Source organism: Molothrus ater, chromosome Z (genome assembly GCF_012460135.2).
Source record: "Molothrus ater isolate BHLD 08-10-18 breed brown headed cowbird chromosome Z, BPBGC_Mater_1.1, whole genome shotgun sequence".
Classification (NCBI taxonomy): domain Eukaryota; kingdom Metazoa; phylum Chordata; class Aves; order Passeriformes; family Icteridae; genus Molothrus; species Molothrus ater.
In genome coordinates, this window is record NC_050511.2 from 63,812,699 (window position 1) to 63,827,708 (window position 15,010).

Here is a 15,010-nt window from a genome sequence, read left to right on the forward strand (position 1 = left end):
AGGCAACGAGTCAGAAAAGGTATACTGTCCATCACATAAAACTTAGTCCTTTCCAGTAAGGCAAATAGGCATAAATTAAAAATTCAGGGTTATGCTGAACCCAGAAACCTAAGCTATTTTGAAAAAACAGCTTGTATTTTTCAGCTAAAAATACCTCCCAATATTCATCAAGTGTTTCAACACCTTTCCTCATATTTGTATTCTTGCTTATTTGACATCCAGAATGTATCTGTTTGCTTCAACGATTTTAGACACCACACATCATAAATACAGCGTCTATACATTCTACGAAGCGCATGAAAATCTGGAACAGCATAAACATGTAACACAATTCCCTGAAGCCAGCATTATTTAGTCTAAATTCTTCCACTAAACATATGTGCTATTAAGAAGGCCCTATAAAATGTCCCGTAGGCCATTTCATTATTATTATTTTGTATTTTTAAGGAGAATATATGGAAGGGTCTACCAGGCCTCTGGGGGGGGGGGGGGGGGCGGGGGGAAGGCAATCATGAAGCAGATTATGATGACATTGCAAGCTTCCAAATTAGAAACAAATCAACTACGCACGGTTAATGCTTTGTAAATATATTAATTTCTAATGACAAGCAAATACATAAGTTACGGTCCAGAATTAGAATCGCCTCTTCGCATTCCACCTTGCAGACCAGCGCTCCCATGTCTCCTGGGAGTCAAGAGAAGCTATGCACATAGTGCTTATCTTTTAAAGCTACGCGGCCTACGCGACTGCCGACATAGCAATCACAGGGAGCGATAATCCCACGTCAGAAGGACCGGGCGCCGCTCCCGCCCGTCCCCGCCGGCCGCGCCCCGGCACCGCCCCGCGCCCGCCACGGCCGCGCTGCCCCGGAAGCGCTCCCGCCGCCGCCTGCGGGAACATGGCCGAGTCGCCGGAGGAGGTGGCGGTGCTGGTGCAGCGAGTCGTGAAGGACATCCGCAACGCCTTCCAGCGGAACCCACACATGTGAGTGCGGCCGCGGCTGGGCGGCGCGGAGGGAGCGCTGCCCGCGCTCCGGCCCGTGCGCGCTCCGCGGCCGCCGGCGGGCGGGGCGCGGGTCCCGGCGGTGCCGGCCGGGGCTGGGGCCGGGCCCGGGCCCAAGGTCACGCCGTGAGCGGCCGCGGGGACCAGCCGGGTCTCCTCCGAGCGGGAGGGCCGGCTCCGGGCAGCTGCGGTGGCACCCGTGCCTCCGTGGGGCAGGGCGCCGTGTCCCTGTCCTCGGTACTCTCCTGCTGCCGCGGCTTTTCCTGGCTCGCTCCGGGAGCCTGGACCTGGAGACCGGTCCGGCCGCGGCCGCAGCCAGGCGGCCACAAGCGCCCCTCTGGTAAAACGCACCGCGTCATGGGAACCAGCGAGGGCTCCGCGGTCTGGAAGCGATGGATATATTTTCAAAGAAAAGTCGCTAGTGACCTCTCTCTGAACTCGGTGTTTGGCAGTGTTAAACTCATCGCGCAGTCGGGCTGGGGCTGAGCCTGCCCGCGGGTGGGCCAGCCCTGCCGAGCCCCGCAGGAGGCAGCGGGCTCTCTGTCTGCCGGGAACAGAGCTCTGGCGCTGGTGGGAATAAAGCTTAGGATAGAAGCCTCCTGAATTGCACCTTTGCACAAACAGAGCAGTGTGGTAAATCCCACCTTCAAATCCATATCTGTTGGTAGAAGTGCTAGTCATTTCATTGTGTGTTGTTTTGAGGAAGACAGAATGACTATGAAAATGCAAACCACAGTAATTGGTTGTGAGAATCAGATTTATCCAGAAGTCTGGGGGCCTGATGGTCTGTTTTATTTTTCAGTGTTGTTGACCAGCCTTGAGACCCTGTTTTAAGTGCCTCCCATACTTCTCTTTCCCAGAATGTATTTCCCCAGCCTTTAAGACACAAACCAGGGAAAAATCTTTCAACCCATGTGCACGCTCCATGTTGGTTACAGCAAATAAGGTAGCACATAATGAATAACAACTTCCTAATTTAAGTGAGGTGTATTTGTGTCAGCTGGAAACTGCAGTCTCTGAGGTAGTGGCCTGTTAAGCTGTTCCAGAAAGTGATAAACTAAACGATTGAATAGGAAAATTTTATGTCACCTAATTTATCCCTTTGCTAAACAAGAGAAGATTACAGTGAATACCCTCATGTTTCTCTAAATGTAGTAAGCAATTTGGGTGGGCGGCCAGGTTTTAAAATGCAGCATATGGATGCTGTTTAAAAAAAGGCTGCATTTTGCCTTGAAGCTTCATTTTCAGGATGTGAAGCAGAATGTGCTGTAAAGGGCCAGTATTTATGAATGAATGTTCTGATTTTTTCATAGTTCCCACTCCTCTGCCAAAATGCTTTATTGGTAGCAAACTTAGAGATGATGTTTTTTAAGAATTTGCTGCTATTGCAATTTCCTTTCAGAGATGCAATCTCAGACATGAAAGTAGGCTGCAAGAGTTGTGTGTGCTGAGATTGATGTACTGTGACATGCTGCTAGTGAAAAAGCACAAGCTGCTGCTACTTTATCCCTCAAAGTAGAAAAAGTGACAGTCATGTCTGCTAGGTTTCTGAAGTGGTTGAACTACTTGAAATGGGACTCTTCAGGCCTATGTAGGCTGTGGGCCCTTGCTGTGCTGCCTCTGTGCCTCAGGAGCACCAGGCTGTAGCTGTGCTGGCTGGGTCTTTCCATGCATCTCATCTTGTCGTCTGCTGCTGGCCAGCTGCAGTTCCTGACAGGTGGTATCCTGAATTCAACGTGTTACAGATCCAGGTTTGAATTATTTTATATGGGAACTGCATAGCTTCACTGAAAATAAGGAATCTGCTACATGCATGATGTTGCTGTTGACTTCCCATGCTTTTGTCCCATACTTGCCTCTTTTCCATCATGTATTGACCCTCGTCAATGGCTGCTTGTACACCTACCCACTTGTCAGCTTTGTGCAAACTGTGTCTGTCTGTCATTTTGGCATGTTCAAAGCAGTGTTGTGAAACTTAGCTCACCCAAGTCAGACTTTTTGCATTTGGTAATAAGTAAAGGTGTGGATGTTTATTTTGTGAGTTTTTCTTCTCTCCTTGCTGTTTACCTTTGGTATACTGTTTGTGAGTTACAGATGGTGAGTTCTTATGGTAATTCACAGAGTTAATTAGACTAGTAGTGCCTGACTGCATCTTCCTTGCTTTTGGAGACTTTAATGTCCCTGTATGCAAGGCCAGGCAACGTTTTACCAAGGACTTTTAGTATTCATAAAAGAAAGACCCAGTGGTACGTACAGACTTCAGGCTATTAACATACTGTGTTGAAAGAAGCAGACTGGAATGACATTTTAGGTTTAATCTTGCTTCTTGAAGAGCTTAGCTTGTGTTAAATAGAGCAGCACAGATAAGGATCTTGCTTTGATACTCATTTCTTGCTCTTAGTGGGGTAGGAGGATGCTTTTTTCTTCTCTCTCTTCTCAGCTGACTGGGAAAGCAAAAGGGACCTGAGTGTATTTGAAGACAGAGCCATGTGATTTGCCAGTGTTTTACCTTGAGTTCACCTTACCTTTGTTTTTTGTGGCTTGTGATATATGTTGTGATGTACAGAAGATCAAATCGGTTTTCTGAATAGGCAAATACATTCTTAAACAAGTGCACTGTGTCACTTTTGATTATCTCAGTAATAGTCCAGTGAGGACACAGAACTAAATCAGCACGCTCAGAGTACCCAGTAATAAATTTTATTTAAGATAATTGAGTTGAGGTTTAGGAGCTGACACTTGCTGTGTATCTGTAAATCTTGTATTAAGAAGACTTAAGATAGAGAATTTGTTTTCTGACTTCACAAGAAATCTTTTTTGTCCTGAGTGAGATCTGAGGATTTCCCTTTTTAGCAACAATTTTTTCTATTGAATGTGGGAATTGTTGGAGAAATGATGCATAATTGAAATAAAACAATGTTGCCTTATGCCTAAACAAATGTGAATCCTTGATGAGCTGTGTTTATTTCTAAGAAGCTGCCAAAGCTGCTATTCAGCATGCTAGAAAAACCTGACAAAAAGTAAAATATGGTATGGCCCATTGAAACTGAACAGATGAGTCTCTTCTGCTTTGTGTGCTGGTACCAATGCTCGTGTTTGTCGCTGTTATTTTAAAGGCTTACATTTCTCCTACAGAGTTGTCATCTAATCAGACTGGCCTCTGTGTCTCAAATCTTCCCCCCATTGATCATACTGCCTTGCACAGGACAATGAAAAATGGGACATATGGAAGTGAGCATATTCCTCTGTGTGATCCTTAGTGTCAGAGCACTTGGTCACGCTGCTGCTGGGCACACCTGGGTAGCTTTTGATCAGTCAGGCGCCTGTACTAGTTAGCATGTTCTGTTTGTCTTGCTGAAGCAGCAGTTACAGCTCTGTCACATATTTATTACAAAACCAGGGTGCTTGTCTTGATTCTGCAGAGTTAAACTGCTTGGATGATAGTCTAAAAACAGAAAAAATGGGGCTTTCATCATTTAGGATCTTCGTGAAAATCAAATAAAACTATTCAAATTGCAGTTTCAGCAAAGACAAAGAAAAAAGATGATGGAATGTTTGGTTGGCAAGCATTGCCAACCATTGCATTTCCATATTGAGAAAAATAATTGTCACCTACTAGAAATAAGCTTAATTATATTTCTCTCTGTTTTTAAGAGATGAAATTGGATTAATACCCTGCCCTGAAGCCAGATATAACCGGAGCCCTATTGTCCTGGTAGAAAACAAGCTTGGTGTGGAGAGCTGGTGTGTGAAGTTTCTTTTGCCGTATGTCCACAATAAACTTCTCCTCTACAGACAGAGAAAACAGTGGCTGAACAAGGATGGTAAGTTCTGAGTTGGAGAAGAGTATATTACGTGATTTTTAGTGCACATTTTTTATTTATCGTAAAATAATTTAGTTTGGAAAAGAGCTTTAAGATCTGAGTCCACCCATAAACCTGACACTGCCAAGTTGAGCACTGAACCATGTTCCTAAGTGCTGTGTGTACATGTCTTCGAAAATACCTCTAGGGATGGTGACGATGCCATTTCCTGGATGGCCTGTTTCAATTCTGGCAACGCTTTCAGTGAGGAAATTTTTCCTCATATCCAACCTAAACCTCTCCTGGTGTAGCCTGAGACCATTTCTCTTGTCCTGTTGTTTGTTGCCTGTGAATAGAGAATGACACTCAACTGGCTACAGTCTCCTTTATATGTAGTTTTGGAGAACAGTAAGGTTCTCCCAAGCCCCCTTTTCTCCAGGCTAAACACCTCCAGCTCCCTTAGCTCCTCTTTAAAAGACTTGTGCCCCAGTTGCCCTTCTCTGGGCTCACTGCAGCACCTTGATGTCTCAGTGAGTACATGGAGATGGTCACTGATGTGATCCTGCTGGCCACACTATTGTGATCCAAGCCAGGATGCCCTTGGCCTTCTTGACCACCTGGGGACATTGCTGGCTCATGTTCAGCTGGTTCTGGCCAGCACCCCTGGGTTCTTTTCCACTAAGCATCTTTCCCGCAAGCCTGGGTATTGCATGGCATTGCTGTGACCCAGGGGCAGGACCAGTCAGAACCTCATACAAGTGGCCTTGGCTCATCGATCCAGCTTGTCCAGATCCCCCTGCTGAGCCTTCCTGCCCTCCAGTAGCTCACTCCCACCCACAGTGGCATAATCCCCAAACTGACTGAGAGTGCACTCAATGCCTTTGTCTGGGTCATTTACCCTTCCTAATGCCAGTTTAACCTGTTGTGGAAAAAATGGTGGTTACTGAGGGGAGCAGGCTTTGAATTGTGCATCTTAACTTAAACGAGTTTATTTTCATTTGAAAAAAAAGTTTCTTTCTCTCTTGCCCAAACTGGAAAGGTTAGAGACAGACAACTTCAGTGAATTATTTGAGGAAGTGATGTTAGTTGATGCAGAAGGAATTTTCTCCTGTTTTCCTGAGTCAAAAGGAAAATGTGGTGACGTATATATCTACTGTAAGAAATGAGTGCAGTGTGTTTCAGATGCAGAGGTACCAGAAATTATTAGTGCCTACAGCTTGGTAATTGTAAAGTTTTATTTCCTTTCTCATCTCTTTGTTTTGGTTTGGTTTTTAGCTTAACTTGCATGAAAAATTCTTTTGTATATGTTCTTTAAAAAAATTCAAAATAAAGAATTATGAACAGGTGTGACTTCCTGTTCAAGGCAAACTACAAGCATTGACATTTATGTCACGTTTTTGGGTGTCTGAAGACAGCTAGTAGCCATTACCTGTGTGCTGGTGCCCTGCTCCAGTCACACCTGTGCAGGTGCTTTGTTGTGATGCTGTCACACCTGCTGATGCCACAGGGATGGTGTTTGCAGGCCTCTGCTTCCCTCAAAGCTGAAGGAAACAAGCTTCATGCACAGCCCTTCCTCTCAAAATGCAGCTCAGAAAACTCTGTCAGTGAATACTGCAGTAGCATGCATTTTAAACTAGTGCCTGCTTGGCTTTATTTCAAAAGTGAAACTCAATTCTGTTTTGTCTCTTCATTTACATGTGTGAGAAGAGGTATCTACAGCATTTTCATGACTGCTGAGGTTTTCTGTAACCACTGTAAAACACAGTCGGGTCCTTCATGTTAAAACCCTATTTGTAAAGGAGTTTAGTATGTTTTAACATAATTGAGTTTCACATTTGATAAAAGGTTTGAGCAGAAACTGAACTGCAGTGGTGGAGAGAATTAAGGCGGAAGTCTTTCCCAGGTGGGCTTAGAGACTCATCTCTAAGGTGTTATAAGTATGTATATTCTGTCAAGAGATGTTATGGTATTCTCTTAAGTATTCTCAAGAATTTTGCGCCAGATTGCTTTTGTAGATGAAGGTGCATGCCTGGAATTTGTCAGGGTAGTTGCTGTCTTTTGCATCTAGTAAAGAAATAGATTTGTTTATTACTTCTTCAGAACTCAATTGTATATTCTATTGAAGCTTGTTATAAGTGGTGATTGCAGATGTAGTCTCTACTCACCTCTTCCGTTTTGAGTCACTGTAAACCATTTAAAATAGAACAGAGGAGAACAACAGGGTGCTGATTCAAGTGTCTGGCATTTTTTCTGACAGGATCGTGGAAGAAGGAGGTCTTTTATAGTCATTCATTGATAGGTTAGTGACACAGATGTTTAGTTATAGTTTCTTTTGGATTCTTGGAATCCAGAGTCATGACTGCTCCCCCTGCTATTATTTGAGTTTAGAAATCCCAATTTTACAATATATTTTTATCTTTTCTCCAATATTTTTTTTCAATTTATGCATGCATACTATATATGTTATGTCAAGATGGTTTTGTGTTACAAACTACTCACAGAATATCTAAAAATCTGGATACAGCCATATTTAAAGGTGTGCTAAAACCATATTGTTTTATTTGTCCTTTTGCAGTTAGGGAGACCTTAATATGCAAAAGGACGTGTTCAGTGTGAGCACCTATAATGCAATAGATTGCCTGAAATGTATCTAGTAGAAAGTAATTTTAAATTGTAAATAAAAGATTCTGGGTTTTGTTACTGACACAGGGGAATAGTTGGCAAGTACTATCATTGTGTACCAGATCTGTCATAGGACTTCCTAATAAAAAGGGGCTCAGAGGTTAATAAATTGAGCCATTTTTCTATTGAAAAATGGCATAGAGGTTACTAAATTGTGTCATTTCACATCTCTGGCTCAGAATCCACATTTCATAAGTCTTCATTAGTTACATCAAAGAATGTCGATATGAAAGAACTGGATTCTGCTTGGAGATTTTGCTTTTATCTGCATCTTTCCTTTGATAATATTCAAGATGAAGTGAACCTCTGTGATGGAAAAATGGACAAAATGCAAACAAGTTCTGTTTAAGTTGAACTTGATTGGGTGCTGTTACAGACCTTTGAGATTACCAGAACGGTCATATTAACTGGAAATCATGTATAAACAAGCTATGTTGTTCTAAGGAGACTTTGAAAGGCTTTTCTGAGAAGTATTCAAAAAACTGAAATAGGCTATAATAAACTATTGCTTGATGTGCCTATAACGCATGCAGTGCTAGTACCTAATAATTGCCAAAACCATTGTTGCAGGTAAAATGGAAAATGTACATAAAACAATCATAGCTCACAATTTTAACTTTACCTCCTTATAAAAATTATGTTTTTGTAAATGTTCAAAACTGATTTCTGAATGTAAAATTGAAACAGTAGCCACAAAACACTTAGCAGATGTTTAATTTTATGTATGTTTGATTTTGTGTATGTGAGTAATCCTGGTTATTTGAATTGGGATAGTCAGCTGCATAAAATTAAATGGGTGTTGAAATACTTTGCTGGTTCAGGAATTGGGTAAACCAAGGAATAATATTTGTACATTCAGGCAGCAAATTAGAAAGAAGCTTTGCGTGTATGAAAAATATTTATTCCTTGGCAGCAAAGAGAGATTTAACTTGTGAAAATAGAAATTTAAGTTCTTTCCTTGAGACACTTTTCAAAACATTATAGCTTAGTGTAAAGTCACAGTACACCAAAGAATTCCCCACCATGCCCCCTCCATTACCCCTTGCATTATATGGTGGCTTAGCGTGTTCCTCATAATGAAGAACATAATGGAAAACACTAAATTTCTTTGTTGGACATAAATCATCAATCAGACACACAGTAATATATGAAGGTATTTCACTTTTAGACCTACTTAGGTATTGACTCTTGTTTCAAAGATACCTGAAGCCAAGTCCCTTTGCATTTTGAATTAATTTGTGTATTGTTACTATGGAATTTCTAAACAGTTAATTCATTTTGCAGTCATATTGACTGCACTAACCAGAGATCTGTTTCCATGAGATACCATCCTTTTCTTTTTCCTTCAATGAATGAAGTACCTCTTATTTGCTGGAAATCACCTGAAGTATGATCTAATTAGTATGTTAAATTCAGGGTGATTAGGAGAGGATGTAGCCAAATTTAATTTACAGTAAAAGGTTGTATAGTCACATTCAGTTTTTATGACATAGTTAAAAATAAGTATAATACATAAATCTGCGGTATACAGTGCTTAAATGCAGGGATGCAAGCAAATGTTTTCATTTTTGCTTTGGGTTTTTTATTGAATTAGTCTTAAAACTTCAGTCTGAGGCACTTAACAATGTATTTAAAGTGTTTTCTGTACAGTTTAATAGGGAGTTCTTTTGTAATCCTCATTCATAGCTGTGGTGTTTCATTTTTTAGCTACAGGTTTTTTATAGTGTATGTATTTTTTGTAACATTATGATATATGGCAGCCATCTGCAGCTCAGACTTGTTCTAAAATAGTAGGGTATATTTTTGTTTTCTGTAGTATTTAAAAATCTTTGGATTTTCTTTGAAGAATTCTCTGCTTCTTGTATGTAGTGTGTGTAGTTAAAATCACTGAATACTCAAGGATTTTATATTATGATTTTTCCTTGCTCAGGGCATACTCAGTTCATTATTTTAAATAATGAAAAGGGAGGATATGGCAGATCTTGCTCCCTCTTAAATTAACTATTAATTAATTAATGCTCTCTCATTTCTGGAATAAGAGCAATATTTTACAGAGGATGGCAGCCCATAGCAGGAAGACTTTGAGGAATGAGAGGGAGTAAGGGACTGCAGAGGGATCAGTGCTGTGTGCAAATCATTGCTAATCTTAATGTCTCTTGTTCCATCGTTTTAGAGCTGACAGATATCACGTGTACCCTGCTACTGCTGAACCCCGACTTCACCACTGCTTGGAATGTGAGGTATGTTGCACGCAGAAAATGCCATCAAAAGGCCCAGGCCTTACATGAGTCAGCTGAAAGCTTTGTTTCAAGTGGTTGTTAGTGACGCAGCAAGAACTTGTCAACTATGAAGTGCTTGAAGGAATGTTAAAAATCTCTTCTTTCCTATATGTTGCAGATAATTTGAGACAGCCCTTCTTTGGTTTGTTTGTTTGGGGGGTTTTGTTTGTTTTTTTTTTTTTTATTTTTGTTTGTTTTTTGTTTGTTTTGGGGTTTTTTTTGTTTTTGGGGAGGGTTGGTTTGGTGGGGTTTTTTTTTTTTTTTTTGGTTGTGTTTTTCTTAATTGAAGACTGATGATTACAGTGCTGCATATGAAGGCATCTTTGCACCACATTTTCAGGGTGTATAAGACCCACTGAACTACCATTCCTCTTTCCTCCTGCAGTTAATGAGGGTAGTGCTCAGCTGATGTCTGCTGTGTGTATTCACTGTTCTCATTTTTACCTCTCTTTGAGTTCTTTTGAGATTCCATCTCAGTTTGCTGCCACTCCCAGTGCAGGCTATCAAGCTCAGTAGATACACTGCAAGAGAGGGGGAGAAGGTGTCTACCCTTTATTTCAAACGCATTTCCCCCCTTCCCTCTACTTTCTTGTACTTGTTGAGTTTAGCATAGCTTCATCATTGGTCAACCTTCAGAACTTGTCCAGGAGTCATAATGGAGGAGGAGGAGGAATTTACCTCCTTGCTCTTCAGGAGGTGCAGAAACAACAATTCCTTACACTTTTGTAATCTTACAGCTGTTTTGTAAATTTCAGAGTTGGAGGAATATTCTCTTTCTGCTGCCAAGGTAAGACTGGAGGCAGTCTATAAAAGCTATAGTTTCAGGAGGGCTGGAGGGCTGGCAAAATTGTGATGGTCTCTAGGAGTGCATTAATGAAAAACAGGACTTCTGTAGTTACAGTGCACTTCTGATGCTGTGTCTGTTTGTCAGCCCTACTTATGACAAATTCAGCTTTTTCTTTTTTCTTCTTTCACTGCTGATACAGTTCTGAAGGATTCTGCTGTGTTCTTTCTGTCTCTCAGGTCTAAAAAAAGGGATGAATGTGATAGCAAAGGGTTTAGTGTCATGAAAATGTCTAACTTGAGTAGCTGTGAAGTTAAAATGGAATTAGGAACTTGTATAAGTACTAGAGCTGCTACAGTAATCTCATTTTATGGTACTTATAATTGATTTTTCGTTTATGTTTTGTGGAATTTTTTTTATTGCACATGCATTCATCCTTATCAGTCAGGCTTTTTTGTGCCTGACAACTGAAAGTGTTCGCTTTTATGTGCATGAGGAAAGTAGTTCAAAGTTGTAAGTGGAATTAAAAATGCTAAGGAATATGGATGAGGATTGTTTTCTCTTTTCTGATGATTATCATTTACAAAAACATACAAATTACTACAGAAGTGGGCATTACTCCCCGAATTGTTGACTAGTGATCTACCAGTCAGTCTGTCTTTGAAGCTCTGTTTAGCATCCAGAGAGATCTTGTTACACAAGCCAGTCAGTATCTGTGGAGGTTACCAGCAAGCCCATTCTAGCAGGGGAACTACTTTGCTGAATCTGACCCTTCATTGTTCTAGGCTTCTGCTGGAGTTTGCTCTTTTGAAGGGGAGGCACTTTTGTTATGTTCACATATATTTCAGCTTCTCTTTGAAATTACAGATCAGGCTAGCCAGATGTGTGGTGTAAAAAGTCACAGAGTAGAGGACTGATTGTGTTCTGTGCAGATGCTGGTAATAAATCCTTATCCTGAGGTACTCCAAGCTGAGAACTAATTGTATGAGACTTGCACTCTGCTTGCAGAACATGATGGATCTGTTGTGGGATGATTGGTTTCTTGTTGCTCAGACAGTCTTTGTCTTGCCAGGTTCATCTTGCATTCTACATACATTCTACATACATTCATCTTGCATTGTACATTCGCTGTTTTATTTTGAGGGGAAAAAAAGCATTATAGACTCCTAAGTAGCCTTAAAATTAAAAAGTATTCTAGTTGTTTACTGAATAGCAGCCCTGCACACATTCTTGTAATTTATTGACTTATTCGTTGTAGGCTGGGATAATCTCTTTTTCATACATTGAATTCTACTGAAAGCTTCAGAGATAGTGGTTGACTCAGTAGCACTGAACTTGAAGATACAGGAAGAGAGAGAAAAGGAAATCCTTTCCTAGGAAAGGACACAGGACTTGGCAGAGCCATGTCAGAAGACTTGAATGGTGTTGTGGAAGACAAGTGGGCATTTCAGCTCAGCTGACAATCTTAGAAAGTTGTATCTGATTAATGAAGCACAGGAGAACACAGAACTTTAGACATATTATCTAGGCCGACTAGGACTAGGTGCTCTGCCTTTACTTTGTAGCTATTCTGAACAGTTGAAATATGCCTACCACATACATCTGTTGTTTATTTATTTATTTAAATTAGAAGTGAGTGGAAAGTGACAGAAGACCAGGGACTATAACCGAAACCCTGAGACCCTGAGCAAGAGGTAATTATGTGGCAGAGAAGGACTTGCTAAAGAATAGATGTGTCACTTCCTAGGAACTGAGAGAGAAACCCCTGTTTTACTGAATGGCATAAGAGATCTCTCCAGTTGTTAATCCTAAATTCAGTTAGCTTGTGTTTTTAGAAGTTGAAAAGTCTTGCAAGTTAAAATGACCAAAATTTGTATGGAAGTGATTGTAAAGGAATTTTTACAAATACCTTTGTTCTTCCTGTTATACTTCCTGGCATGTACAATTGATGAAAAGACATTAGGTAACAAGATGCTCTGAAAAGTCACATTTTGCTTTCAGATATAAATGACTTTGAAAGTGTTAGCGTAAGGCAAGTAAAAATTACTCCAGATTATCTTTTATGGGAGCTATAATCCTTAAGACTGAAACATTATCTATGATCCACACAGCAAGAAAGTAAGCTAGAAATTATATATCCCAAGTTGGATGTTAGCTGAAAGAGCTCAGAAGAGGTTTATGTGGGAATGTATGGTACTTCAGTCATACTAATGCTTGCAGTCCTCTGTGAATGGGAGAACCTCTCATTTAAACATCATTACATCTAAAAGCAGCTTTTCTACTACAGCAGTGAAGGTGGATCTTGTCTGTACTGTTCCTCAACTTTGCAAAAGAGGAAGTTTAAGAGTGTATAAGTGTGAAGCTGCTTAGTTAGAGTCTATGTTTTGATACAGAAAGAACACTTACTTCACTGAAAGTTCAGATTTTGGGAGGTAGGTGGCTTGGTAATCTAAATCTTTGTTAAAAAATGTACATACATTTGTTTTAAGTATCAGACTGATTTAAAAGCTGTATTTTCATTGTGTCTGTGTGGTAAGTAATTTTTACCAAAATGTCACCTTTGCATTGCAGTAACGAAGCAGTTGTTCCACCTGCTCTAGTGCTGACCCTGAATATTTATTTTGTCTGCTTTCCAAATTTGAGAGCATTAGAACAGAATGGTCTGATCAGTCTGCCACTTCTGGTCAGTATATCTGAACTGTTAAAAACCATCTGAAAGCATGCTGGAACTTGGTTGAGATAAAAACAGGTGCTCCAGTAGCTATCAGAAGCAAAACTTGCTTAAGGATTTATACATTCCCTATTCTGCTTCAATTTTAAATAATATTTGCTCACTGTTAGTGTTGCAACCATTAGCTTCTGACTGTGGTTCTAAGTTCAATTACAGCAACACAAAGCCAAAGTACCAGATGGAGTCAGTTTCCTACTAAAAATTACCAACTCAGACAGAAAATATGTACTGACAGAAAGGAAATATGTCAATTTGTTTGTGAGACTTGGGCATAACTTTAGGACAACATTATGTTTTCTGCATCAGACTGCAGAGGAGTTTTGCCTTCTTATTTGATAGCAGATCTTTCCAGAAAATATTTCCTCCCCTCCCACTGGGGTTTTTTGTTCAGAGAGTTGATCATCTGCTCCTCACTTACTTGTGCCATGCCTATCATTACTATGAACCAGAAATTATTAGAAAAACCAAAACCCAAACCCATGCCAAAATTTCTTCTGCTTCTTGCACTCTCAGTTTTTAGTTGTGACTTCTGCAGGTTCTGGGAAATGTGTGTTTTCTTTCTGCAGATTCTATCTTCGGAATTTACTGTAACTTTACTTCAAAGCTGCCACCTACTAGATTGGAGAATAGGGTATGAAGACTAATGCCCTTGGAGTAACCAGTGATGGGGTGATATCTACAAACATGCTCAGGACAGGCAATAAGAGTTACAGAGCTAGAAAGAAGAGGGTGAGGGGTAGGGAATTCTGTGCAAAGAAGGTGAGAAGGCCAAGTACAGATTTTCATTTTGCTCTGTCTATAGGAAGTATTCTTGTAAGGGTTGTGTTGGATGAACGTTAAGTTTCGTCAGGGCAAATTTTCAATTTTTTTAAACCAAAGATTGTTTTACATTTAAGTAAACTGAGCAATTGCAGCCTTTTTGTTAAGTTTGTAAAACATTCTACACACAGAGAATATTTTCCTTTTTCTCATAAGTTTAGGCAACAGCAAACTTGACACTGTATCTTGAACGGTATTTCAAAACTAAAGGTGTGGAGGAGTGCTATATGTAAGAGTATTTCCAGATGTACACACGATCTAAGGGCTTAATTTGAAGAAGGGATGTTTGTTCATATATGTAACCCTATAATTTCAGTAATTTCTGGGTAGGTTTGAGAACTAACAGATTGTATGACTTCAGATTAAAATAAAGTTCTTTGTGCACATATATATAGTACATATGTATATATAGTAGAATGGATTAAAGCACTAGAGAGTTTTTAAACTCTTGTAGTTTGACAGTGAAGTTCTGTTATGATACAAAAGAAATGCCATGCAGTTTGTTATTGGGATTTGTGTTCTGTTTTAAGGTTACTACTTTTATTCACACAGATTTATTTTATCTTTTGTAGGAAAGAATTAATACTGTCTGGCACTTTAAATCCACTTAAAGATTTGCATCTTGGAAAACTGGCGTTAACCAAGTTTCCAAAGAGTCCAGAAACATGGATTCATAGGTTGGTTTCCTTTGCCTTCTATTGACTCCTGAAACAATTTTCCTAGGGTTTTTTTATTTCCTGTTCTTGGGTTAAGGAGAATCATAGATGCAGGAGGATCTAGATATCAGATTCTTTGAACCAGTGATTGCAGAATACTGTGCTTTGGCTTTTAAAGCTACCTGTCTATTTTCTACACTTAGAATTGAAATCATGTGTACTTCTTCTGCTGCACGCTTTTGAAGTAAACTTT

At 40.2% G+C, this 15,010-nt stretch overlaps 1 protein-coding gene across 2 annotated transcripts in view; it reads left to right on the forward strand.

Moving 5' to 3' along the window:
- Window positions 1–899: 899 nt before the first annotated feature.
- The window catches only part of PTAR1 (protein prenyltransferase alpha subunit repeat containing 1), a 33,883-nt gene continuing 19,772 nt past the window's right edge, over window positions 900–15,010 (forward strand). For both annotated transcript variants that reach the window (XM_036403063.1, XM_036403064.1), the window contains exons 1-4: window positions 900–985; window positions 4,658–4,827; window positions 9,662–9,728; window positions 14,674–14,778. In XM_036403063.1, coding sequence (XP_036258956.1) covers window positions 900–985; window positions 4,658–4,827; window positions 9,662–9,728; window positions 14,674–14,778 — 428 coding nt within the window. The remainder of the gene's footprint in view (window positions 986–4,657; window positions 4,828–9,661; window positions 9,729–14,673; window positions 14,779–15,010) is intronic.